This window comes from Brachyhypopomus gauderio, chromosome 8 (genome assembly GCF_052324685.1).
Source record: "Brachyhypopomus gauderio isolate BG-103 chromosome 8, BGAUD_0.2, whole genome shotgun sequence".
Classification (NCBI taxonomy): Eukaryota; Metazoa; Chordata; class Actinopteri; order Gymnotiformes; family Hypopomidae; genus Brachyhypopomus; species Brachyhypopomus gauderio.
This window is the reverse complement of record NC_135218.1, coordinates 20,330,297-20,352,205: the sequence shown is the minus strand read 5'-3', so window position 1 is coordinate 20,352,205 and position 21,909 is coordinate 20,330,297. Positions and strand designations below refer to the sequence as shown.

Below are 21,909 nucleotides of genomic sequence, written 5' to 3'. Positions count from 1 at the left end.
TAAGCTTATGATGCAGCCAGCTGGGTGCTAAAATACAACAGAGATTCTGCATGCAGGGGGTAGGAGTCTGGAGTGGAGAGAGGTAGGTGGGGGCCAGTGTTAAAGGAGCAACACCACAATGGCAAGAGACTGGAGGAGGAGGGGTATAGAATAGTGAGAGCTGGGAGAAGGAATTTGCTTATGAACAAAGGATCGCCAGCTGAAATTGAAGTTTGAAGCAGGTAAGTGTAACCCTACACCTTGGGCCAACTCCACTGTCTATGTGCTATCCCCCCTCTACATGTACCTTCCACTCGTGTCTTAGTTTTGTTGTTTAGTTTTCTTTGTCTTTGGTTGCCTAAATGTTCATTTATCTTTGCAAGCCAGAGTTGAACATTAATATATGTACATGTATGTGTGTGCATACTTGTTTGTTTTCATGTATTCTAACAGAGAGGAGGGGCACTGAGATGTAACTGTTTATTCAGTAAACTAAGGACTTGTATGACTGGCTCACCTCTAAATCACGCAAGCAACAGAGCAGTACATGCAAACGGGTTTAACCCCTTTGTTGCCAACAACAAACCTCGTTTCCACGACATCATCGGGGGCCTATATATACCAAAACCATTCCCAGACACCTAAACACAAGATTTCTCCTCCGAACTCCTGACAGCGGTCTGAGAAAAGAATTAAAATGGTAAGGAATTTCAGCAGCTTAAAGGTTTAGCCACAAATGTTTTGAAGAATTTCAGCATAAGTTGTGATTTTAGGAGAGGTAGTACAAACATTTGCATAACAAGGAAGTTTCTTTGCCATATATTATTTATCAGACAATGAAAGAAGCTAGCTTCAAGGGGAAATGAAGGAATTTGCAGTTATGAGAAAAGGTTTCTGAAAATGAGTTCATTAGTCATGATTAAAAATAAATCCATTAATTTTAAGCACATAACTGTATTTTAAATTGTTATTTATTCATTTAACTTTATTAAGACATTGTTTATGGTTTAAACCAAAAATTATTGATGGTAAAAGAACTCTTATGATGATCTCTTATAAGCACATTTAGTAAGTAGGGACAATAACCTCAGAGAAATGCTTTCTTGTAGCTATGTAGATTTCGTCTAGCTTTTGGTCTGTTCCTTTAAAATAAAACTCTATCGGTTCATGTACATGTTTGGCATGGCTTGCTTTAATGATCAACTAAATTTCTGCTCTCAGAGCATAGTATTTAGTGAAAGAATGGGACTTTGACTTGCCAATTCTAAAATACAGACTTTCTTCTGTTTGAGCCACTAGGATGTTAGGATGACCTAACCATCCTTTGAGTTGTACAACACATCTTAACATCTTAACAACGGTTCCTAATGATTGCACTGATTTCTTTAGATAATTGTTCACTGTTAGTTTTAAATACTCATGAAAACACATGGTCCCAAATGCAAGATATGCTCACATATCCTGTGCTAACTAGGGCTCTTCCTTACTTTTGTTGTACCCTTGCACAGATTTTTGTGTTGGGCACTGTCACCAGAGGACAGTAACTGTACTTAATTTCACTTAACTGATTCTCTGCCTCATATCAGTTTATTAATCTGCCTGCATGTACGGTAGATTGCACTCTAGTCTTTAAAGTGCTATTGCTTTGTAAACTGTTTTGTAAACTCACCTTGGAAGCTCTTTTCAACTCTCCCCAGCGTGAGTGTATTTCAGTCCATGTTGGCCAAGCAGGTGTACAGATGGGCAATGCATGCTGGGAGCTGTATTGTCTGGAGCATGGGATCCAGCCAGACGGACAGATGCCTAGTGACAAAACCATCGGTGGAGGAGATGACTCCTTCAATACTTTCTTTAGTGAGACTGGAGCTGGAAAACATGTTCCAAGAGCCGTGTTTGTAGACCTGGAGCCCACCGTCATTGGTAATTTAATTTATATATATATATGGAGCACAGTACTGGAGCCCACAGCCTAGAGCACTCAAATGTGGCCCGCAGCTTCATTTTGTGTGGCCCGCGAGAGCTTAAAAAGCCAAATTGTATTTAAAAAAATCAAATACGTGCAGTGATCAAGAACTACATTTCCCACTATTATGTTACCCGCGAGGTGACGGTATCTCGACACTGTTGTTTCCGCATCGATGCGATTTTCCCAAAAGGCTAAGTGTAATTGATAAAAAATGATCCCAAAATGTCCAGGAAGAGAACAATCGATACAGATGGAAGGGTGTTTCAATAAAGATGGGAAAGCGAATACGTTTGTGCTTCAAGGAGAAAAACCGGTATGTCTTTTGTGTTATGAAGTGATGGCTGTCAAACAACATCAGCATTTTGAGACCAAACACGGGGCCCTATGCCAAAATAGCCAACGAGAAAAACAACAAATTGACAAAGAATTAAGGCAAACTGATCGCAACAGAATCCGTTCACAACCACAAACAATGCGGCAATAACAGTTAGCTTTGTTGTGGCTGAAGAAATCGACCACGCAAGTATTTTTCAGAGGGAGCATGTTTGAAGCACAATTGCTATTTTCAGTTATTTGATATTTCAAGTTTTGAACAAAGTAAATGTGATATCTTTGGTGTTATTTTTCTCTATTTACTTGGATAGTTTATCGTTGATTGGTGGAGTAATGTGGGTTTCATAACCTAACAAAAGGATTTGTTATAATAACAGAGCAACAAGCAAACATATATATTTTTTACATCTATGCAAATATATATGTAATTGTAACTTGAATAAGTAATACATTCAGAGTTATTTAACTTTAAGGAGTAGTTACATTCATAAGCTACATATGGCCCTCCGTGGGCAATGATTATGCTGATGTGGCCCGTGGTGAAAATGAGTTTGACACCCCTGGAACATTATATTACCAGAGCATTAAAAAAATGCTGTTTGTATGACTCTGTAGACGAGGTCCGCACAGGTACCTACCGCCAGCTCTTCCACCCGGAGCAGCTGATCACAGGGAAGGAAGATGCTGCCAACAACTACGCCCGTGGCCATTACACCATCGGCAAAGAGATCATTGACCTGGTGCTGGACAGAACCCGCAAACTGGTGAGAGACTAAACGGTGTTTGGAGGGCACTCGGAGCAATAGTGTATTACAGTATAGAATGTTCAAGTCACTGAATTTGTATGTAAAGCAAACACATATCAACTTCTTTCTGGACCATCTAGGCTGACCAGTGCACAGGACTGCAGGGCTTCCTGATCTTCCACAGCTTTGGTGGAGGTACAGGCTCTGGCTTCACCTCTCTGCTGATGGAGCGCCTGTCTGTTGATTATGGCAAGAAGTCAAAATTGGAGTTTGCCATTTATCCTGCACCACAGGTCTCAACAGCTGTGGTGGAGCCCTACAACTCCATCCTGACCACACACACCACTCTGGAGCACTCCGACTGTGCTTTCATGGTGGATAATGAGGCCATCTATGATATCTGTCGTAGAAACCTCGATATTGAACGCCCCACCTACACCAACCTCAACAGGCTCATTGGCCAAATTGTTTCCTCCATCACGGCCTCCCTCCGCTTTGATGGAGCGCTGAATGTTGATCTGACTGAGTTTCAGACCAACCTGGTTCCGTACCCTCGCATTCACTTCCCCCTGGCTACCTATGCCCCTGTAATATCTGCAGAAAAAGCATACCATGAGCAGCTCTCTGTTGCTGAGATCACCAATGCTTGTTTTGAGCCAGCCAATCAGATGGTGAAGTGTGACCCACGTCATGGCAAATACATGGCCTGCTGTCTGCTGTACCGTGGCGATGTTGTGCCCAAAGATGTCAATTCTGCAATCGCTACCATCAAGACAAAGCGCACCATCCAGTTTGTGGACTGGTGTCCCACTGGCTTCAAGGTGGGAATCAACTATCAGCCCCCCACTGTGGTTCCTGGGGGAGACTTGGCCAAGGTGCAAAGAGCTGTTTGCATGCTGAGTAACACCACAGCCATCGCTGAGGCCTGGGCTCGCCTGGACCACAAGTTTGACCTCATGTATGCTAAGAGGGCCTTTGTGCACTGGTATGTTGGAGAGGGCATGGAAGAGGGAGAGTTTTCAGAAGCCAGAGAAGATATGGCTGCTCTGGAGAAAGATTATGAAGAGGTGGGCACAGACAGCATTGGAGATGAGGGAGAAGAAGGAGAAGAGTACTAATACCCCTCTTGTTTTAATAAAAAAAAAATTGTACATTTTGCATGAAAGCAAATTACACAAATGCAGGATTTTCATTTGATTAAAATGTTATCAACATTACTTTCATCTACTGAACATATTTCTTTTCCCATTGTCTTTTCACTACCATAAAATTCCTTGAAAATCGTTAATATCTTATTCTACTACTATATTTATTAGAAGATTCCAAAGTTTCTACATAAAGTTGATTACCTGATCACAAATGACAATAAAGCTGATTACCTGATCACAGGTGAAACAGTAACAAACATGCCAGCTGCTCTCATAGAAATAGCTGAAACAACTGATGATTTTTTAAATATGAGTTTGAGATAAAGAACTGAATTTAAATGCTGAGACTCATTGTTGTGGCATAAATTTTATACACAAAAAAGTACTATATGTTTGCATCTTGGAATTAATTTGACATTTAAAAGGACAGCAGAGATTCAGAATGGCCAAATACTGTCATATGTTAAGCCTAATAGATTACAGCTTGACTTTAATGTACTCTCACTGTCTGGGGAGTTTATTGAACAGGGCTGTAACTCTTTGTATTGACATGATGTCATCATTATTACCAGCACATTTCAGACATTTTTACAAATAATTGTAGATTATGTTAGAAAGACTTAACATGCATTCTGAATCACAGAGCTTTAAATTTTAAATAGTAATAAGTTGAAAACACTCAAATCACAAGGACAGGTTACAGGTTTCTTTCTCTCTCTTCAAGCCACATAATACATGGTACAGCGTTACCAAATATAAGTACATGGACAGTGGCACAGAACACAGAAACTTTTGTTGTTTTGGATCAATACTTAAGGTCACTACTCTAAAAAAGAAAGAAAGAAAACATTTTAGGTTAGAGTGCAGAATGTCAGCTTTGTTTTGTGAAATTATCTGTGAAATTCTAGTGAACAATAGGAATAGCTTTGAAACTAGCACAACACATAAGTAATTTCAGTCGGTTTGAATATTTTGTTCCGCATGCTCCCTACATTTCCAACAGGTCAACACACCAGATCTTGTGATGATATGCAATGATTGATGGGTCCATTTTAGTTTTGATGTCGGGATTATACAGGTAGCTGTTACAATTTGCTGGGCATTGCTGCCTGTCGCACCTCTACCGGTGCCCATTGGTTAGACGCAGGTTCGTCATCAGCAAGAAACCACCATTCACCAACGTTTCGCTCCTTTATTTCTGGTACGTCTCCTGGTGGCGGAGCAGTGACAAGGACGTCTCCCTGTCACCCCTTGTGTCATATAATAATAAACGGTTATTGTAGTCGAATTTAACGTCTATGGAGAAAACTACTACAGCGAACGGAATGCACCTGCATTGTTTGTACCCTGCCATATGGAATATCCATGTTGATGCGTGTTTACTGATGTATTAGCCTGATTTTAATCTCTATGGCGGTTTTTTTGTAAGGCCTGTGGGTCGGGAGTATATTAATATGCGATTTACAAAAGGTTTTCTAAACGCCGGTATCTGGCTTTCTTTGTCCAATCGGCAGACCGTTTGCCATTCAAATTAAACTCCCGCCTACAATTTTCAGCGGCAAGTCACTGGCGCCAATAGAAAATGAAGCTCAGTGCGTCTAGAGCTCTACCCCAGCCCGCCCCCAGGGTATATAACACCACCCAACACACGTCTCAGTAATACTTCCCTCGTTCTCCGATTCATCGACGTCGGTCTGAAGGAAAAACAATTGGAATAATGGTGAGTCTTTTGTGCATTGTAAACCTTATAATAGGTTGTATGTAAAAAAAAAAAAGATTCATAATGACATTTTTCCTTATTGTGCAATTTTTTTATCGCCCACGAATCTGTATTTTGTCATTCTTTATGATCGGATTGGATGAGAATTTTCGAAATATATGGGAGGAAATACTTTCGCTTTAGAAAATAAGTAAAAAAATATATAAGCTCGTAGATGCAGTAATTGAGGAGTGCGCAACAACGTCCCTACACAAAAGAGATGGACAACATGTATCGCGATAAGTGTAACGTTTTAATCGAATGACTAGCGTGGACGTGCTTCTCTACCATTGTTGAGGGATGTATGTGGACTAAATAATCGCACCACCGCCCTGTTTGGTCCGCCTTGTTCCTACCGTTGGTTTTTGCTTCCCTCCATTTCTGAACGCGTGATGGAGGACGCTGGTGGAGGAAGGCGGGCTCTGCCCCGCGGCCTTCTCTAGTGCGCGCCTAATCGTGCACCAATTCCTCTCCTTTTCACGAAATAAGTCACTGTGAGAAACGTGTTTGTCTTCACTGAAGGGACGTGAAATGGTTACTATGAAGGGTTATTTTACACGGGTTGAGTCCGTTCGGGTGCTTAGAAACCGCATGAGTCATTTCCTCCTCTAATGTAGGCCGAACATCCCGTTCTGTAAACTGAGACGCAGTTTCGGTGCGGCTGCTACAGATAACGATGATGAACACGAAGTTAATGTTTCAGTTGGTTTCCTGAAGTATAGTCTGTGTACCTGAAAATAAGGACACGCTTATTCCAGCTCTCGCAGGCCATGCATATAAAATATATTAAATTGAAAGACTTTCGAGTGACTGAATTTTGGAGTCGGGTGTTCGGGCTCGACAACGATCGGTCAGATCTGATTCGTGTTCGCCGTGAAGGTCCTTTAGTTCGGATGAAATGGTGGATGAAATGGTTGAACAGTACAAAGCGGGACACGTCACCGTCCTCCGCTAATGGCAGGAACAGATGTGCGACAGGGTTGTTCCCCTTTTAAAAAGACAGACGAGAAAGAGCAGTTCACGAGCTCATCTGGTGATAACACTAAAATTGGTGTCTGTACGCGTTTTATCTGTCTAAAGATTGCCTAAAAATTGTCAAATTTTTTGCTGTACAATGCGTTTTGATGTAGCAAGTAGTAGCTGAAGCTAAACGTGCCTCTTCTCTCCCCAGCGTGAGTGTATCTCCATACATGTCGGCCAAGCCGGTGCTCAGATGGGCAATGCATGCTGGGAGCTGTATTGCTTGGAGCATGGCATCCAGCCAGACGGCCAAATGCCTAGTGACAAAACCATCGGTGGGGGAGACGACTCTTTCAACACGTTCTTCAGTGAGACTGGAGCTGGCAAGCATGTTCCAAGAGCCGTGTTTGTAGACCTGGAGCCCACCGTCATTGGTAAAGACTGCTACTTATTGTAGTTTTATTTTTATTGGAAATGGATTAGTCATTTGGCTGATGGGTCTGCATTGTTTGCAAGACGTTTTTGTGTGTTGATTAATAGTAATGAGAAACAGAACAATGAGAGATTTGCATTAGCTCTTTCAAAATATCAGTTTTAGCCTATGCTCAAAACCTTGAGCAATGAACTAATTGAACTGTTAAATGGTTGATCAAATATCATAGAATTGAACTTTTGAGTAACAGATTGGACTAATTTTTTTTTTTTTTTTTTTTTTTTTACTTTTTTGTCTCCCCCAGACGAGGTCCGCACAGGTACCTACCGCCAGCTCTTCCACCCAGAGCAGCTGATCACAGGGAAGGAAGATGCTGCCAACAACTACGCCCGTGGCCATTACACCATCGGCAAAGAGATCATTGACCTGGTGCTGGACAGAACCCGCAAACTGGTGAGAGACTAAACGGTGTTTGGAGGGCACTCGGAGCAATAGTGTATTGTACAGTACAGAATGTTCGTCACTGAATTTGTATGTAAAGCAAACACGTATCAACTTCTTTCTGGACCATCTAGGCCCATGACCATAGGGGGGGGGGACTGTTTGGCCCAAAGCCCGTGTTTGAGTATGCAAAGACCTTGTTTACATTTGCAGATGCTGAAGTACATCTTGCATATTTCAGAGCTGTGTTTGTTAAAACATGGAACAAATGTTTACAAATTTACTAACTTTCCCCATTGACTTGCATAAACATTCTTGGAAGTTACTTAATGAGGATATTGGTCTGTAGTGGCATCATCTACAGTTTAATTACCTTTATTTACAAAAGTGGAAGTTTGGATTAACAGTTTTAAAACTATTAAATGATTCCTCACTGCATGTTGTCCAATTTCTTCAGGCTGACCAGTGCACAGGACTGCAGGGCTTCCTGATCTTCCACAGCTTTGGTGGAGGTACAGGCTCTGGCTTCACCTCTCTGCTGATGGAGCGCCTGTCTGTGGACTATGGAAAGAAGTCCAAACTGGAGTTTGCTGTGTACCCAGCCCCCCAGGTCTCAACAGCTGTGGTGGAGCCCTACAACTCCATCCTGACCACACACACTACTCTGGAGCACTCCGACTGTGCTTTCATGGTGGATAATGAGGCCATCTATGATATCTGTCGTAGAAACCTCGATATTGAACGCCCCACCTACACCAACCTCAACAGGCTCATTGGCCAAATTGTTTCCTCCATCACGGCCTCCCTCCGCTTTGATGGAGCCCTAAATGTTGATCTGACTGAGTTTCAGACCAACCTGGTTCCGTACCCTCGCATTCACTTCCCCCTGGCTACCTATGCCCCTGTAATATCTGCAGAAAAAGCATACCATGAGCAGCTCTCTGTTGCTGATATCACCAATGCTTGTTTTGAGCCAGCCAATCAGATGGTGAAGTGTGACCCTCGTCATGGCAAATACATGGCCTGCTGTCTGCTGTACCGTGGCGATGTTGTGCCCAAAGATGTCAATTCTGCAATCGCTACCATCAAGACAAAGCGCACCATCCAGTTTGTGGACTGGTGTCCCACTGGCTTCAAGGTGGGAATCAACTATCAGCCCCCCACTGTGGTTCCTGGGGGAGACTTGGCCAAGGTGCAAAGAGCTGTTTGCATGCTGAGTAACACCACAGCCATCGCTGAGGCCTGGGCTCGCCTGGACCACAAGTTTGACCTCATGTATGCCAAGAGGGCCTTTGTGCACTGGTATGTTGGAGAGGGCATGGAAGAGGGAGAGTTCTCAGAAGCCAGAGAAGATATGGCTGCTCTGGAGAAAGATTATGAAGAGGTGGGCACAGACACCATTGGAGATGAGGGAGAAGAAGGAGAAGAGTACTAAAGATAACATGGTTCACTTTCCTTTTGCTCTAGCTTGTGAATGTTCTAGCATTTAGCATAAAAAGTCAACTTTATGGGCAAGCCAAAAAGCATGAGAATCATTCCATTGTATAAGCATTCCGTGAAGCTCTTGTCTTTTTAAAATGATTTCTCAATAAAAATTAATTCCTGCTTATGTGCATTTTTGTGAGTTAAGCAGCATATACCTGATTCAGCGAGTCAATCATGACATTGCAAACCTAACTTTACTTCCTGCATATTGACCTGGACTAACTTCTAGAACACTTATATTTGTCCATCGTCATGGACAATAATTCTTGGTCATTCTCAACTGCCTTTTGATTCAGAAATGGTGAACAGGACATGCTGTAGTTTATGGGATACATTCAATGTCCAGGATCTACCCATAATGTTGCTAGGTAAAGCAACAAATGTAGTTCTTGCATGTTACCACTGCAACACAGCAGTATTAGCAGTGTGACTTAAAGTTTGATGGCAGCAAAACAGTTCTTGTAACAGACTAAACAAATTTTTATATAAACACCTAATGAAGGCTTTATTGCTCTATGTAACATGAGAAATATTGACAATCATTACTTTTGTATAGGGTGGCGTTGGTGGTTAAGCGTTGTTGCCTCACAGGAGGGTGGACTGGGTTAGATTCTCGGTCTGGTCTGTACAGCATTTGAATGTTCTCCCTGTGCCTGAGTGGGTTTTCTCCAGGTACTCCAGTTTCCTCCCACAGTCCAAAATGTCCAAAGACGTGTGTTGGTTGGTCACTCTAAATTTGCCTATAGGTGAGTGTGTGTGTGGGCCATGTGGTGGACTGGCGACCTGCCCATGGTATACCTGCCTTCGCCCGATGCTGCTGATTGGCTCTTGCCCCACCATGACCTCGACTAGTTATTGTTTTATTATTATGGACTACTTTGTATGCCACACACCAGATGATTATATTATAATACTTAGTTATTTGGCATTCATTCATTTCCACTGTCCATATATCTTTGGATGTCTGCTTTGAAGGCACATCAGTAGAAATGTGAGCTGTAAGTTCCCTACACACGCACATTTTTGAAACTAAACTTTTAAGTCCTCAGCCCCTGCTGCTAAAGCCCTAAGAATCTGCAGCCACCCATTTCACACTTCATTTAACCAAGTTCTCAGATCCCACGTCAGTAAGGCTACGTCTACAGCAGAGCTGTACTGGACAGCCCTGTGCTGATTACACACCAACAAAATGGAGGGAGACATCTAATTTAGGCTTTTAATGGCCCAGGTCTGCAGCTAAATACATCCAGTTCCTAAATTCCAGTTCTACTAGATATCAGAAGAATGTCAATTGAACATTTCCATAATTCATAATTTCCATGAAGGAAACATCCTTAAAGGATCAATAAAGTATGAATCAAATCAACTAACATTTTTGTCAATGAATGTGTATACCATGAACAACAGACCTGACTATCATTGACCATGTCTTAAATTGGCACTCAGCCTATCTGTTTCACACATGCAGTAGAGATGTGGTCAGCCAACCGTTAGCTGTCCCGCGCAAAACATGAAGTGGGGAAAAAAAACAAACTAGACATGCTTGTCATGATTCCAGTAAGAGGAACTGTGGTATCTGCTCATATGCAAGCAGGGTTTTAGCCCAAGCTTGAGCAGAAAAGTTATGGCCTAAGATCTCAAAGAGAAGATCCAGAAGAGAAGGCACAAGGCAAAGACATTTTACTGCCAGTACATGAGCTGAGAACAGCTGGAAAGGAAAAATGTGTTAAGTTCATCAGATTTTGAAAACATTTAATATCAGCAATTCTTTGTGACTACAACATTTTTATTTATTTGACAAACATAAGCACTGTATATTTCCTTGTGTACTTGGAAAGGAATTCAAATGCACAGCAGTAATACCTTTATTTAAAAAATAAGGGCTTTACAAAATCACCTTCACAAATCCCCCTCACAGCCTTCTGCTCACAAACAGTTCAACAGCCAACAACAATGAATTTGCTCATGTTTGCTCATGTAGAATTTGCTTTCATAGTTTGATGCAATAAGGACCTCACAATTCACTTTGAATATGCAGATTAACACAACTGCTTATATAACTGAGGTGGCTGAGGTAAAACCCTGATTATAGTACATAGTTTTATAGCTTTACACCTGTCTGCTTGGATTGGGAAAGTGTAATTGCAGTTCTTCCTTAAAACAGACAGAATAGCAATTCTATTACTCACAGAGCCAGTGCAGTGTCGAGGTCTGCTCAGTATTTAATAAAACAATGGGCCACAGCAGACTTGGGCAAAACATTTAAAGTATTTCTAAAAATATTCTTCATCCTCTTTCAATTTTGTTTTCCCAAATAATAGGATGGATCATCCTATCATATTACCTCATTTATAGTATTTAAACATTTTAGAGATATGCAACATTTGATCTAGCTCAGACCTAATGTCCGCTCACATATCTGGTCACGCTCACATCCATTATAAAAGCCTCTAGTCACTGTCGTCCGACCAGCCAAAGGCATCCATGGCGATGGCCATGTTGAGTTTGCGGCCCTCACGCACACAAGAGGACTTTGAGGAGTTTTGCTTGGCCTGCATGTTTACCTGCATGCCTGACTGGCGCATGGGGCCGCACCCGGTCACGCCCACGTCCAGGTCGAACACGCCCCCGAAGCCACGCATTAGTGCCTGCAGACTGGCACCACCTAGATCACCGTTGCTGCAGGAGGATGAGATCTGGCAGCTTACTTCTGAGCTGTTGCTCTCCTCAGAGCGAGACTCGTAGAAAGATTCGGCGCTCAGTGTGGCAGCCATGGGGGATATGGGAGAGAAGAACTGAGAGAGAAGGAGACAGAACAACACCAACAATAATGATAAAAATTCAATTAAACCTGAGGATAGCTGCTGAATAGTGTCTGTAGTACTGCAAAAGTTAGAATAAAAACACAATACTGAGATCATTTTAATCTTCAGTCGCCCCCTAGTGGTTCTAAGTTATGTTTGCAACCAAGATTTGTCTTGAAATGGTGCACAAAAATACATCTTGTATTTTTGAATGTTCACAATTGTTCAAAGTGTATATACACAAGATACACAAGTCTTGTAATTATTCTTATAATAATATATTTCATTTAAGTTATTTTGTATGTTTCTTACAGGAGTGCACGATCTAGATCTTTCCATGAGTCTGTTCTCCCATTCTCGTAGTCTCCTCTCCCTCTCCTCCAGCTCTTGTTCCTTACAGGTCAACTCTCTCTCAAGCCTCTTCAGCCGCTCCAGAGTTGCATCAATTTCACATCTTACAAAGAATGAGAAAAGAAGGGAGGAAATAACGCTGAATTGATGGCTCTAACAAAAGAGGTGTTTTAAGGCTCAAACAACACTGGTCCAGGAAGGCTGCTAACATTGCACCAAGGAAGCCACACCATCTCACCAACAGGGGTCGCTCTGTGCCATGCTATAAACAAGTGCCATGTCTGCTTACACAAAGCCTTCAGTGCAGCTATTTATAAACAGGTATGTGCTACAGGGCCAGGAACCCCCTCCTCGTATATTTTAGCCCCGAAGCCATGTCTGCTCGTGCCAAGCTCACTCCCCCCACACACACACACACACACACACTCTCCAAACGTCCCTCTTACTGCTGAAATTGGTCGCTAGCCCTACCATGCTCATGGCAGACCCTCTCAGAATTTCTCACCCTCTCTCTGTCTCTCTATTTCTCTCTCATTGGCTTGCTCTCTACACTTTTTCCCTGTCTCTAGATCTGCTAGAGCGAAGCTCTCTTCATGTCCCTTGCTGTTCAGCCTTTATTAGCTCTCATGACTCCAGAATGTACTCCCATAACAAATGCTAGCCTATTTTTGCCCCTCACCCATCTTACTGATACATCTGTCCCAGCTGTCTTTCTTTCCCTTAACCTCTCATTCCTCCTCAACTCTTTATGCACTCTTTCCCAACCTTAATATAGATTGTGGACTGGAGTGATCAAAAAACAATTCTGACTTCTTGAGAGCCATGTGAGTCTGTGTATGCTTTTGGACATGTTTGATTATGAGTTTGTGTGCATGTGAGGGACACCTTTATGTCTTTCACTGTTTCTGTCTCTCTACATGTGTCTCTCTGTATGTGTGTGTGTGTGTGTGTGTAAGCATAAATACCTCCACTCTGCTTTGTTGTGTAGGAAAGAATTACACTGGTCAGGAAGCTTACTGTCATTACACATAGATTCTAAAGTGGTCAGGATCTGTTTAAACTCCGGTCTCTCCTGAGAAAAGGGCATAACAATTTTCTTGTAATTCATTACTCAAATGCAGTTCATTACTTCAAATGCATTACTAAATATTCTTCAGAATCATAACAATTTTAAGTTAAGTTACATTTTATAACCAATTTTATATTATCATAACAAGAAAATACCTCAATGTTTCCTCAGTGTTTCCTACAGTTTCATATCTGCTTTATTTACATATCTGCTTTATTTAGTGACTAATTTACATTGTGAACTAAATGATACTGAAGCTGATCTTCTTCATTGGAAATCCTGTTTAGTCTAGACTTATGCCTAGTCTGTGTCTCTAATGTCAGTTTTGAAAGATAAATGTCTATAGTAAGCTGACAAGAGAGAAGACAAAGTCTCGAAAGAAGACTGAAATCCCTATTTTGTCTTCTCTCCAGTTCCTAAGATGTAGTCATATTCTCCAAAATCTCTTTTGTAGCACAAAACCCCAAACCCAAACCACACTAAAATCTCTATAAATGTTCTTCAAGGAGAATGACATGTTGGACCTGCAGGGCACTCACCTTGGGTTCAGCCACCCAGCATGATCTCATCAGCTCTGCAAAACTGGCAGGGCAGCTGCTTGGAATGGTTGGCCTCTGATACACACACACACACACACACACACACACACACACACACACACACACACACACACACACACACACACACACACACACACACACACACACACACACAAATCATTATGGCCATCCTTTTTTCAAATTTTAAGTCTAATTATAGCATGCAAACTCAACTGCTGGAAAAAACTCTCTCAGGACTGTTTATAATAATGCATCAGCAGTTTAGTGTGGGGTGGTGCTTCATCATATCCATACAGCATTAGGATTAACAACATATGTGATACATATGAATCATAAAATGCTGCCAAACAATCACATTTACTTGAAATTAATTAATACTACTGAAAATGTTTAGAATGTAGATGTGCTGCACACTCACACTGGTGAGCTGAACAAAAAGTGCAGGTCTTATGTGTGACATGTATTTTACTGATAAACCCAAAGCACATATCACAACAAATATCTTGACCTTGAAGCAAAATATCTTTCTGTCCTCTCCCACTCCAGACTATGTGACTTTTACTGCTTTTAGAATCCATTTGTCTTCCCATTTCTCTCTCTCTCTCTCTCTCTCTCTCTCTCTCTCTCTCTCTCTCTCTCTCTCTCTCTCTCTCTCTCTCTCTCTCTCTTTTCCTCCCTCCCTCTTTGACTAACTAGGCTGTTTAGATAAGGTATGTTTCCTGATTGTTCTCTCGTTCTGAAGTCTCTATGGTCTAATTTACAAGAGCCCACATTAAGTAAGCTGGCTGTCTTACCACTCAGCAACAGCAGCAACAGCCAACAACAAGAACACCCAAACAACAACTAGCAACCACCACCAACAAAAGTACCAAAACAAAAACAACAACATCAAAATAACAATAAACAATAACAATAACATCAAAACAGCTGCAACAACAACAGCCATATCCTGTGGACAAGATTTTCACTGAGTAAAGTGAGCGTGTATTCTATTAAAGCAGCAGAGACTTCACTTGCTCAGTCACTCTAAGTGTGAGATCAACCAACTATAAATACTAAATGAGAACCACCCAGGAATCCTTTATCAGTTGGTTCTTCTACATAACTGAGAGGGTGCAGCGCTTCAGAACGTAATGCGAAGTGTCATGGAGTCATAAATAATCATTCAGTCCATTTCATTTTGCTACTAGAATTATGGAGATACACTTGCCAGCCACTTTGTTAGGTACACCTTGCTAGTACCGGGTTGGACCCCCCTTTTCCCTTCAGAACTGCTTTAGTCCTTCGTGGCATAGATTCAGCAAGGTACTGGAAACATTCCTCAGAGAGTCTGATCGATATTGACATGGTAGCATCACACAGTTGCTGCAGATTTGTTGGCTGCACATCCATGATGCGATTCTCCTGCTCCACAAAATCCCAAAGGCGCTCTATTGGATTTAGATCTGGTGACTGTGGAGGCCATTCGAGTACATTGAACTCATTGTCATGTTCAAGAAACTAGTCTGAGCTGAATCGTGCTTTATGACATAGCGCATTCTCCTGCTGGAAGTAGCCATCAGAAGATGGGTACACTGTGGTCATAAAGGGATGGACATGGTCAGCAACAATACTCAGGTAGTCTGTGGCATTGACATGATACTCAAGGAAAATATTCCCCACACCATTGCAGCTCCACCACCAGCTTGAACTGTTGATACAAGGCAGGATGGATCCATACTTTCACGTTGTTGACACCAAATTCTGACCCTACCATCCGAATGTCGCAGCAGAAATCGAGACTCATCAAACCAGGCAACATTTTTCCAGTCCCCTATTGTCCAATTTTGGTGAGCCTGTGCGAATTGTAGCCTCAGTTTCCTGTTCTTAGCTTACAGGAGTGGCACCTGGTGTGGTCTTCTGCTGCTGTAGCCCATCCGCCTCAAGGTTTGACGTGTTGTGCATTCAGATGCTCTTCTGCATGCCTTGGTTAACGTGGTTGACTGGCTATTTGAGTTACTGTTGCTGTTCTATCAATTCTATCAGTTCTACCAATTCAAACCAGTCTGGCCATTCTCCTCTGACCTCTGGCATCAACAAGGCATTTGCACCCACAGAACTGCTGACTGGATATTTTCTTTTTCAGACCATTCTCTGTAAACCCTAGAGATGGTTGTGCATGAAGTAGATCCCAGTAGATCAGCAGTTTATGAAATTCTCAGATCAGCCCATCTGGCACCAACAACCTTGCCACGTTCAAAGTCACTTAAATCATCTTTCTTCCCCATTTTGATGCTCAGTTTGAACTGCAACAGATAGTCTTGGCCATGTCTAAATGCGTAAATGCACTGAGTTGCTGCCATGTGACTGGCTGATTCGACATTTGCGCTAACGAGCAGTTGAACATGTGTACCTAATAAAGAGGCCAGTGAGTGTATAATGCTTTACCTCATTTTTCTCCACAACCAGCCAGGCCACCTGCAAGCCCTCAAATCCTTTAAAAGGCACCTCTCTGGTCAGCATTTCCCATAAAACCTGAAGTAGAGATTAAAATTCATGAAAGCTCAAAAGTGTAAGCAACACATACATGCACAAATGTGTCATTGAACAAACCCTCATATGTGCACGTACACATACACACATTAAAATACTCACCACACCATAGGAATATGTGTCGCATGTTTCAGAAACAGGCAAGCTCTGGATCACCTCTGGGGCCATCCAGGGGAACGTGCCCACCAAAGACATATGTGTGGTATGAGACAGGAACTTAGATGCCCCAAAATCACAGATCTGACAGATCGAAGTATCAGTGGTTTGGAAAGGGGGGGGGGTGTTGACATAATTCATACAGACAAAAAAAACATTAAGACACAGATGTATATTACAACAGACAGAATGTCAGGTGTTTATTTGAACAGAAATATTGAACCCTCATTAAAATTATGTATACCTTGAGAACGTTGTCTGCAGCTAGCACCACTAGAAAGAAAAAGTCTAAATTAGTACATTCATTATACTTCCTGTTATATAAAACACACACTTACACAGACACACACAGTGTTTCTCCAATACCAGAAGTAATATTTTATAGCCCGTTATATCTTCATAGTTAAACATAATATATCCATATGAGATCCAGTACAAAATTGTCTATTGTTAGTGATGTAACACATGTTAAACTATGGAGCAATGTTTGACATCTGCATAATAGCAAGTGGCCTATGGATAAACAACTCAAATTAATATGATATATTTGTTCTACCCTAAGAAAACACCCTTATTAAGGTGTCTTTTAGTTACAAATGTTTTACATTGTTAAATCAATTAAATTGACTAAATAATAAATGAATGAATGAATGTTCGATTTATATAGCGCCTTTCAAGATACCCAAGTTCACTTTACAATTTTAACACAGGTAATACAGGTACAAGTACATGTAAATAATCATATATATATTGAATATATTGCAGCTACAAGAGTATTCCTGTTCAAAGTCTTGCTAGTGGTGGAGCTGACCTAACAATGTCTGTAAAGTGAATAAGACTGGCAACAGTGTCAACACATGCTCCCAGCATTACGCAATAAGCATCATCCACCAGCAAAAGTGCGCTTGGTCTCTCCCCAAAAAGGTGTTGTTAACTATTTTACCCTTCATACGCCCGGGATCAGGAAAATTACATGGAAAACATCTAAATGAACAAAGATCTTACCATTCCGTGATTTTAGGTCCCGGTGAATGACCTTCACTGGAGCTTCTGCATGTAAATAATGCATTCCTAAGAAGAAACATCAGTCCATAAGTCACATCTATTACAAGAATTACATGAGAATTTGCTAATGACACATACAAATATGCTCATGCATGTACATGTCCCTACCTTTAGCAATGTCCAATGCCCATGTCATGACTTGATCCATGTCCATCTCCTCACTGTCTGTACTGGACAGATACTCATACAGTGACCCCCCGCTGGCAAATTCTTATACACACACACACACACACACACACACACACACACACACACACACACACACACACACACACATCCAGAATTAAAGGTCCAGCATCACATGACAAATTTACATCTTTATTTTGAAAAAAAGGAGAAAACAGAAGTTGATAGGAAGAAACAGAGAGTAGAGAGAACCACTGACACAATAGTGATCACAATCACAAGTTCACATTCATTACAATAGTGATCACAATCACCACATCATCACAATCGCAAGGACTAACAATTATCACGTGTCAGGAGAACCATAAGTTAAGTTGCCATATTGTTAATTGTGATTTGCACCCCAATCGAAATTAATCCTCCACATTTACCCATCTGTGGAGTGAGAACACACACGCTAGTGATCACTGGAGCACTGTGGTGCACAAATGTCCAGGGCAGTGGGCAGTGTTAGCCCAGCACCCAGAGAGCAGTTGGGGTTTAAGTGCCTTGGTCAAAGGCACTTCAGTCAATCGAAATGGTTCCCTAACAACCAGGCCAGACCATGACTCCCCCATAGCCAGGCCACGCAGAACCACACATAGCCATGCAGAATCACACAGCCACATCTGTGCTTAGCACAGTGTTTTCTACTTTCTGTCAATCCCAGCTCAAATGAACATCGGGTAATTCACAAATCCTACATATGAGTAGACTTAGTTGTGTTACGGCATAGGAAGCCCAGGACTGGGATTAGGGATTAAGAGAGTCACAAAAAACACAATAATTAACAGCCTATGACTACAACCATTAAGTGTTTTTCACCCGCAAAATAAACAGCCAAGATCAACTTTCAAATGTACTGCATAGCCACAAGTCCACCAAGCAACAGGAGAGACTTTATTATATAGACACAAAAGGAGAGAGAGAGAGAGAGAGAGAGAGAGAGAGAGAGAAAGAGAGAGAGAGAGAGAGAGAGAGAGAGAGAGTGGATGGGTGACAATGATGGGGGTCATAATCATAATCAGAAAACAGTTCAGTTTGTTATGTATTAATATGATTTTAAATACCACAGCTGCTAAAAAGCACAGATAACAGAAAAAAACATCTTTGTCATCATGCAACTCAGTGACTGCCAATTTTTGTAAATTTGATGAATGTAGATTAAATACATCTAAGATGATTTACATCTCTGAAACCAGAGATCACAACAGAATGTTTACAAATGAACTCATGGCCATGTTCATGGCCAGCTTTAAAGCACTAGCTATATTACTGCCACAAAGTACAGCTGAAGGATAAAAGAATATGGAAACTCCTGCTCAGTAGAGGAAGGCAAAGTTGACAAAAGTGTGATAGAGATTGGACAGACCACAAAGAACCTTCCACTTTGTTCTAAATAAGGACATGGGGGGGTCTACATTTTCTCGTCTGTCCTGTGGACCACACGCACACCACAGAGCACAGAACAGTCGGTGGACAAAACTGTATTACGTGGATACAATAAAATTTTTCATTTAGATTTGGAGTAATACCATGCAAAACACACAAGAATATGAACACACTAAAATTCAGAAATCACAATTAAGTAGGCTAACAAATGTTTATCATCAATATAATTAGTTGCCTAGACACACTCACACTCATGTTACCTGTGACGATTCCATAGTTTGGGGCTTCAAGAACTGCTCCATAAAACTGAATGATGTTTTTGTGGCTCAGAACACTGAGAATCTCAGCCTGAAAGGAAAGAGATACACTGAATGGCACTGACCAACCAACCACATTTTGCTTTAGTGTTGTAATGCAGCGCAAGGCTAACTTAGCTAACAATGTAGGGAAGCTTATGTTCACCAATTCTCATCATGCAACTCTGATTCTAAATGAATGAATGTTCAACTTATATAGCGCCTTTCTAGATACCCAATCATCACACACTTTCCTCAGAAGACATTATTTGGCTTTGTATTGTAACTAGCAGTTTCAAACAAAAATCAGCTAAATATGTGTATGTGACATTTTAAATATATCAGTTTCACCAGCTATATGATAACTAATTTACTATTTTTGGCTGATCGGCCACATTTGGGATAAGTGAAGAACTGTGTCAATTAGATATTTTGCTCGAAATAATTTTTGGTGTAGAATGTTTAAACTGCTGTAGAAGCCAGCAAAGCTTCCTAGGGCTTGCTCCTGGTAGTGTTCTTGAAACTCTCTTGAAACATCCTGGACAGAGACTACAAAGCAGTTCTGCACCCTGCACTCCTACAGAACCATGCCACCTCTTGATACAGAGAGCATCAGATTTGCTTTATATAGAGAGAGGGGGAGAGGGATAAAGAGTCATGGAAAGAGTGTGCTACACAGTCATCTCATACCAATCAAGCACTCCCTCTTTCCTTCTCTCGTGAACAATAAACAAGTGTCAGGGAGCAAATAAATTGGATGAAAAAAACAGAAAATCTGGAACAGAGAATGAGAGCCACATTAACCAGAAAGAAGCCCCCCCCTATCTGTGTGTCAATCTGGCCCCTAAGTTGTGCCCTACGTAGAAATAAAACCCTTATATAGTGGCAGGATTGTGAGGGGTGCATATGTATGTCACAACCTCCGCATCAATCTTCAGCAGCTTTTTAACAGCCACTATTTTGTCTTGCGAAATCCAGCGTGCACGGTACACGCTGCCGAAGCTCCCCCCACCGCAGTTCTCATAAAAGTGGATGTCATCGAATTGTATCTGCACGAAGCTAGCGCCAAGGGACGTCATCTCATACTGACGTGCACTCAAATTGCCAAGATCTGCAATAGGATGGGGAGAAAAGTAACTGCTTCTTAAGCTTTTGAGTTAAAATGAGCAATGTGATAGCAACATTAGACCAACGGTCTTCTAACAGCAAACCTTGCATGCAAAAGTTAGTCCTACAATTCCTAAAGTTTAATATAAGTCAGAAAACATTAAACAAATCACAGATTTGCCATCATACGTCAAGTGTGATAACAAAAGATGATCAGAATGTATACGCATGGTTCATGAGGAGAGTGTACATCCGACACTAATCTAATTCTAATGTATTCATGTGTGCTTGATCTGTCCCTGATCTCTTTTACGGATCACCTTTAGTCTACATTTACTTTACACTGATACCTTTGGCAGAGCAACTTTAAATCAAGTAAATATAGAACTTCCCAATAACCTATATTATGCATATCAAATATAATATCATAAAAAGCTATTGGAAGTGTTTTAGTAAAAATATGTAGAAATATAAATAGGCCTACATGACACTTCCAATGAACCCATACACATCACCCCGACCCCAAACTGTTTCTCATTAACAAAAAAAAACCCTCTTCATTTTGACAAGGAAACCAAAATTCATTGGGTCACACGATCAAGATCTTAAGAAAAACTCCTCCTATTGCCAAGGTTCCCCGTTCTTACACACTTCCTCTGGGGAAAAAGACTCCAGTCCAAAAGTATTGTTTTCAGAGATGAAAGCTTAATTTTTTACGATCTTTGTTTAGATTGCGGTTTCCAACTTTTCAGTAAGACTATTCTAAGAATTTTGTTTAAATAAAAGGCCCAAAACACACAAATAAACCAAAAACAAGTGAGAAGTCCATACAAAATATTTGCAGATGAATCAGTTATGAGTACGATTAAACTCCATGTTTATTAAACCCAAGCACGACAGATTTCTGAACTCATTCTATGTCTTCAAAAAGTCATTCTAAAGCGAATTAGACAAGTTGTTTCATTATGAAACAATTATTTAAAACCATGTTCCCATACCTGTTAGTCGTTTTTTCCGTTGTATCCCGTATAGTATGGCTCGGGCTCGCGCTCTGGACAATCTCCGTCATAAAATAATGTGGAGTCTTATTGTCTCGTGTTACGGCACTTCCATAACAGGACACGCGACAGTAGCGCACCAGCGGTGAAAAGCGCATGAAACC

At 41.3% G+C, this 21,909-nt stretch overlaps 3 protein-coding genes across 3 annotated transcripts; 2 read left to right on the top strand and 1 right to left on the bottom strand.

Annotated features, from left to right (window-relative positions):
- The first annotated feature begins 79 nt into the window (after positions 1-79).
- LOC143521845 (tubulin alpha-1A chain-like) lies at positions 80-4,241 on the top strand. The gene is made up of 5 exons (XM_077015253.1): positions 80-221; positions 433-679; positions 1,677-1,899; positions 2,894-3,042; positions 3,165-4,241. The coding sequence occupies exons 2-5, from the start codon at positions 677-679 to the stop codon at positions 4,140-4,142; spliced, it is 1,353 nt and encodes a 450-aa protein (XP_076871368.1). The 5' UTR covers positions 80-221; positions 433-676; the 3' UTR covers positions 4,143-4,241.
- A 1,491-nt stretch (positions 4,242-5,732) lies between these two features.
- On the top strand, positions 5,733-9,374 carry LOC143521843 (tubulin alpha chain-like). The gene is made up of 4 exons (XM_077015251.1): positions 5,733-5,892; positions 7,103-7,325; positions 7,629-7,777; positions 8,223-9,374. Exons 1-4 carry the CDS (start codon positions 5,890-5,892, stop codon positions 9,198-9,200), a joined length of 1,353 nt encoding a protein of 450 aa, XP_076871366.1. The 5' UTR covers positions 5,733-5,889; the 3' UTR covers positions 9,201-9,374.
- A 1,727-nt stretch (positions 9,375-11,101) lies between these two features.
- On the bottom strand, positions 11,102-21,893 carry map3k20b (mitogen-activated protein kinase kinase kinase 20b). The gene is made up of 12 exons (XM_077015252.1): positions 21,746-21,893; positions 20,561-20,751; positions 19,605-19,692; positions 17,896-17,997; positions 17,728-17,793; positions 16,967-16,995; positions 16,669-16,806; positions 16,462-16,548; positions 14,014-14,088; positions 13,371-13,477; positions 12,367-12,508; positions 11,102-12,045 (listed from the first exon to the last, which is right to left on the bottom strand). The coding sequence occupies exons 2-12, from the start codon at positions 20,717-20,719 to the stop codon at positions 11,701-11,703; spliced, it is 1,338 nt and encodes a 445-aa protein (XP_076871367.1). The 5' UTR covers positions 20,720-20,751; positions 21,746-21,893; the 3' UTR covers positions 11,102-11,700.
- Between the last annotated feature and the right edge of the window lie 16 nt (positions 21,894-21,909).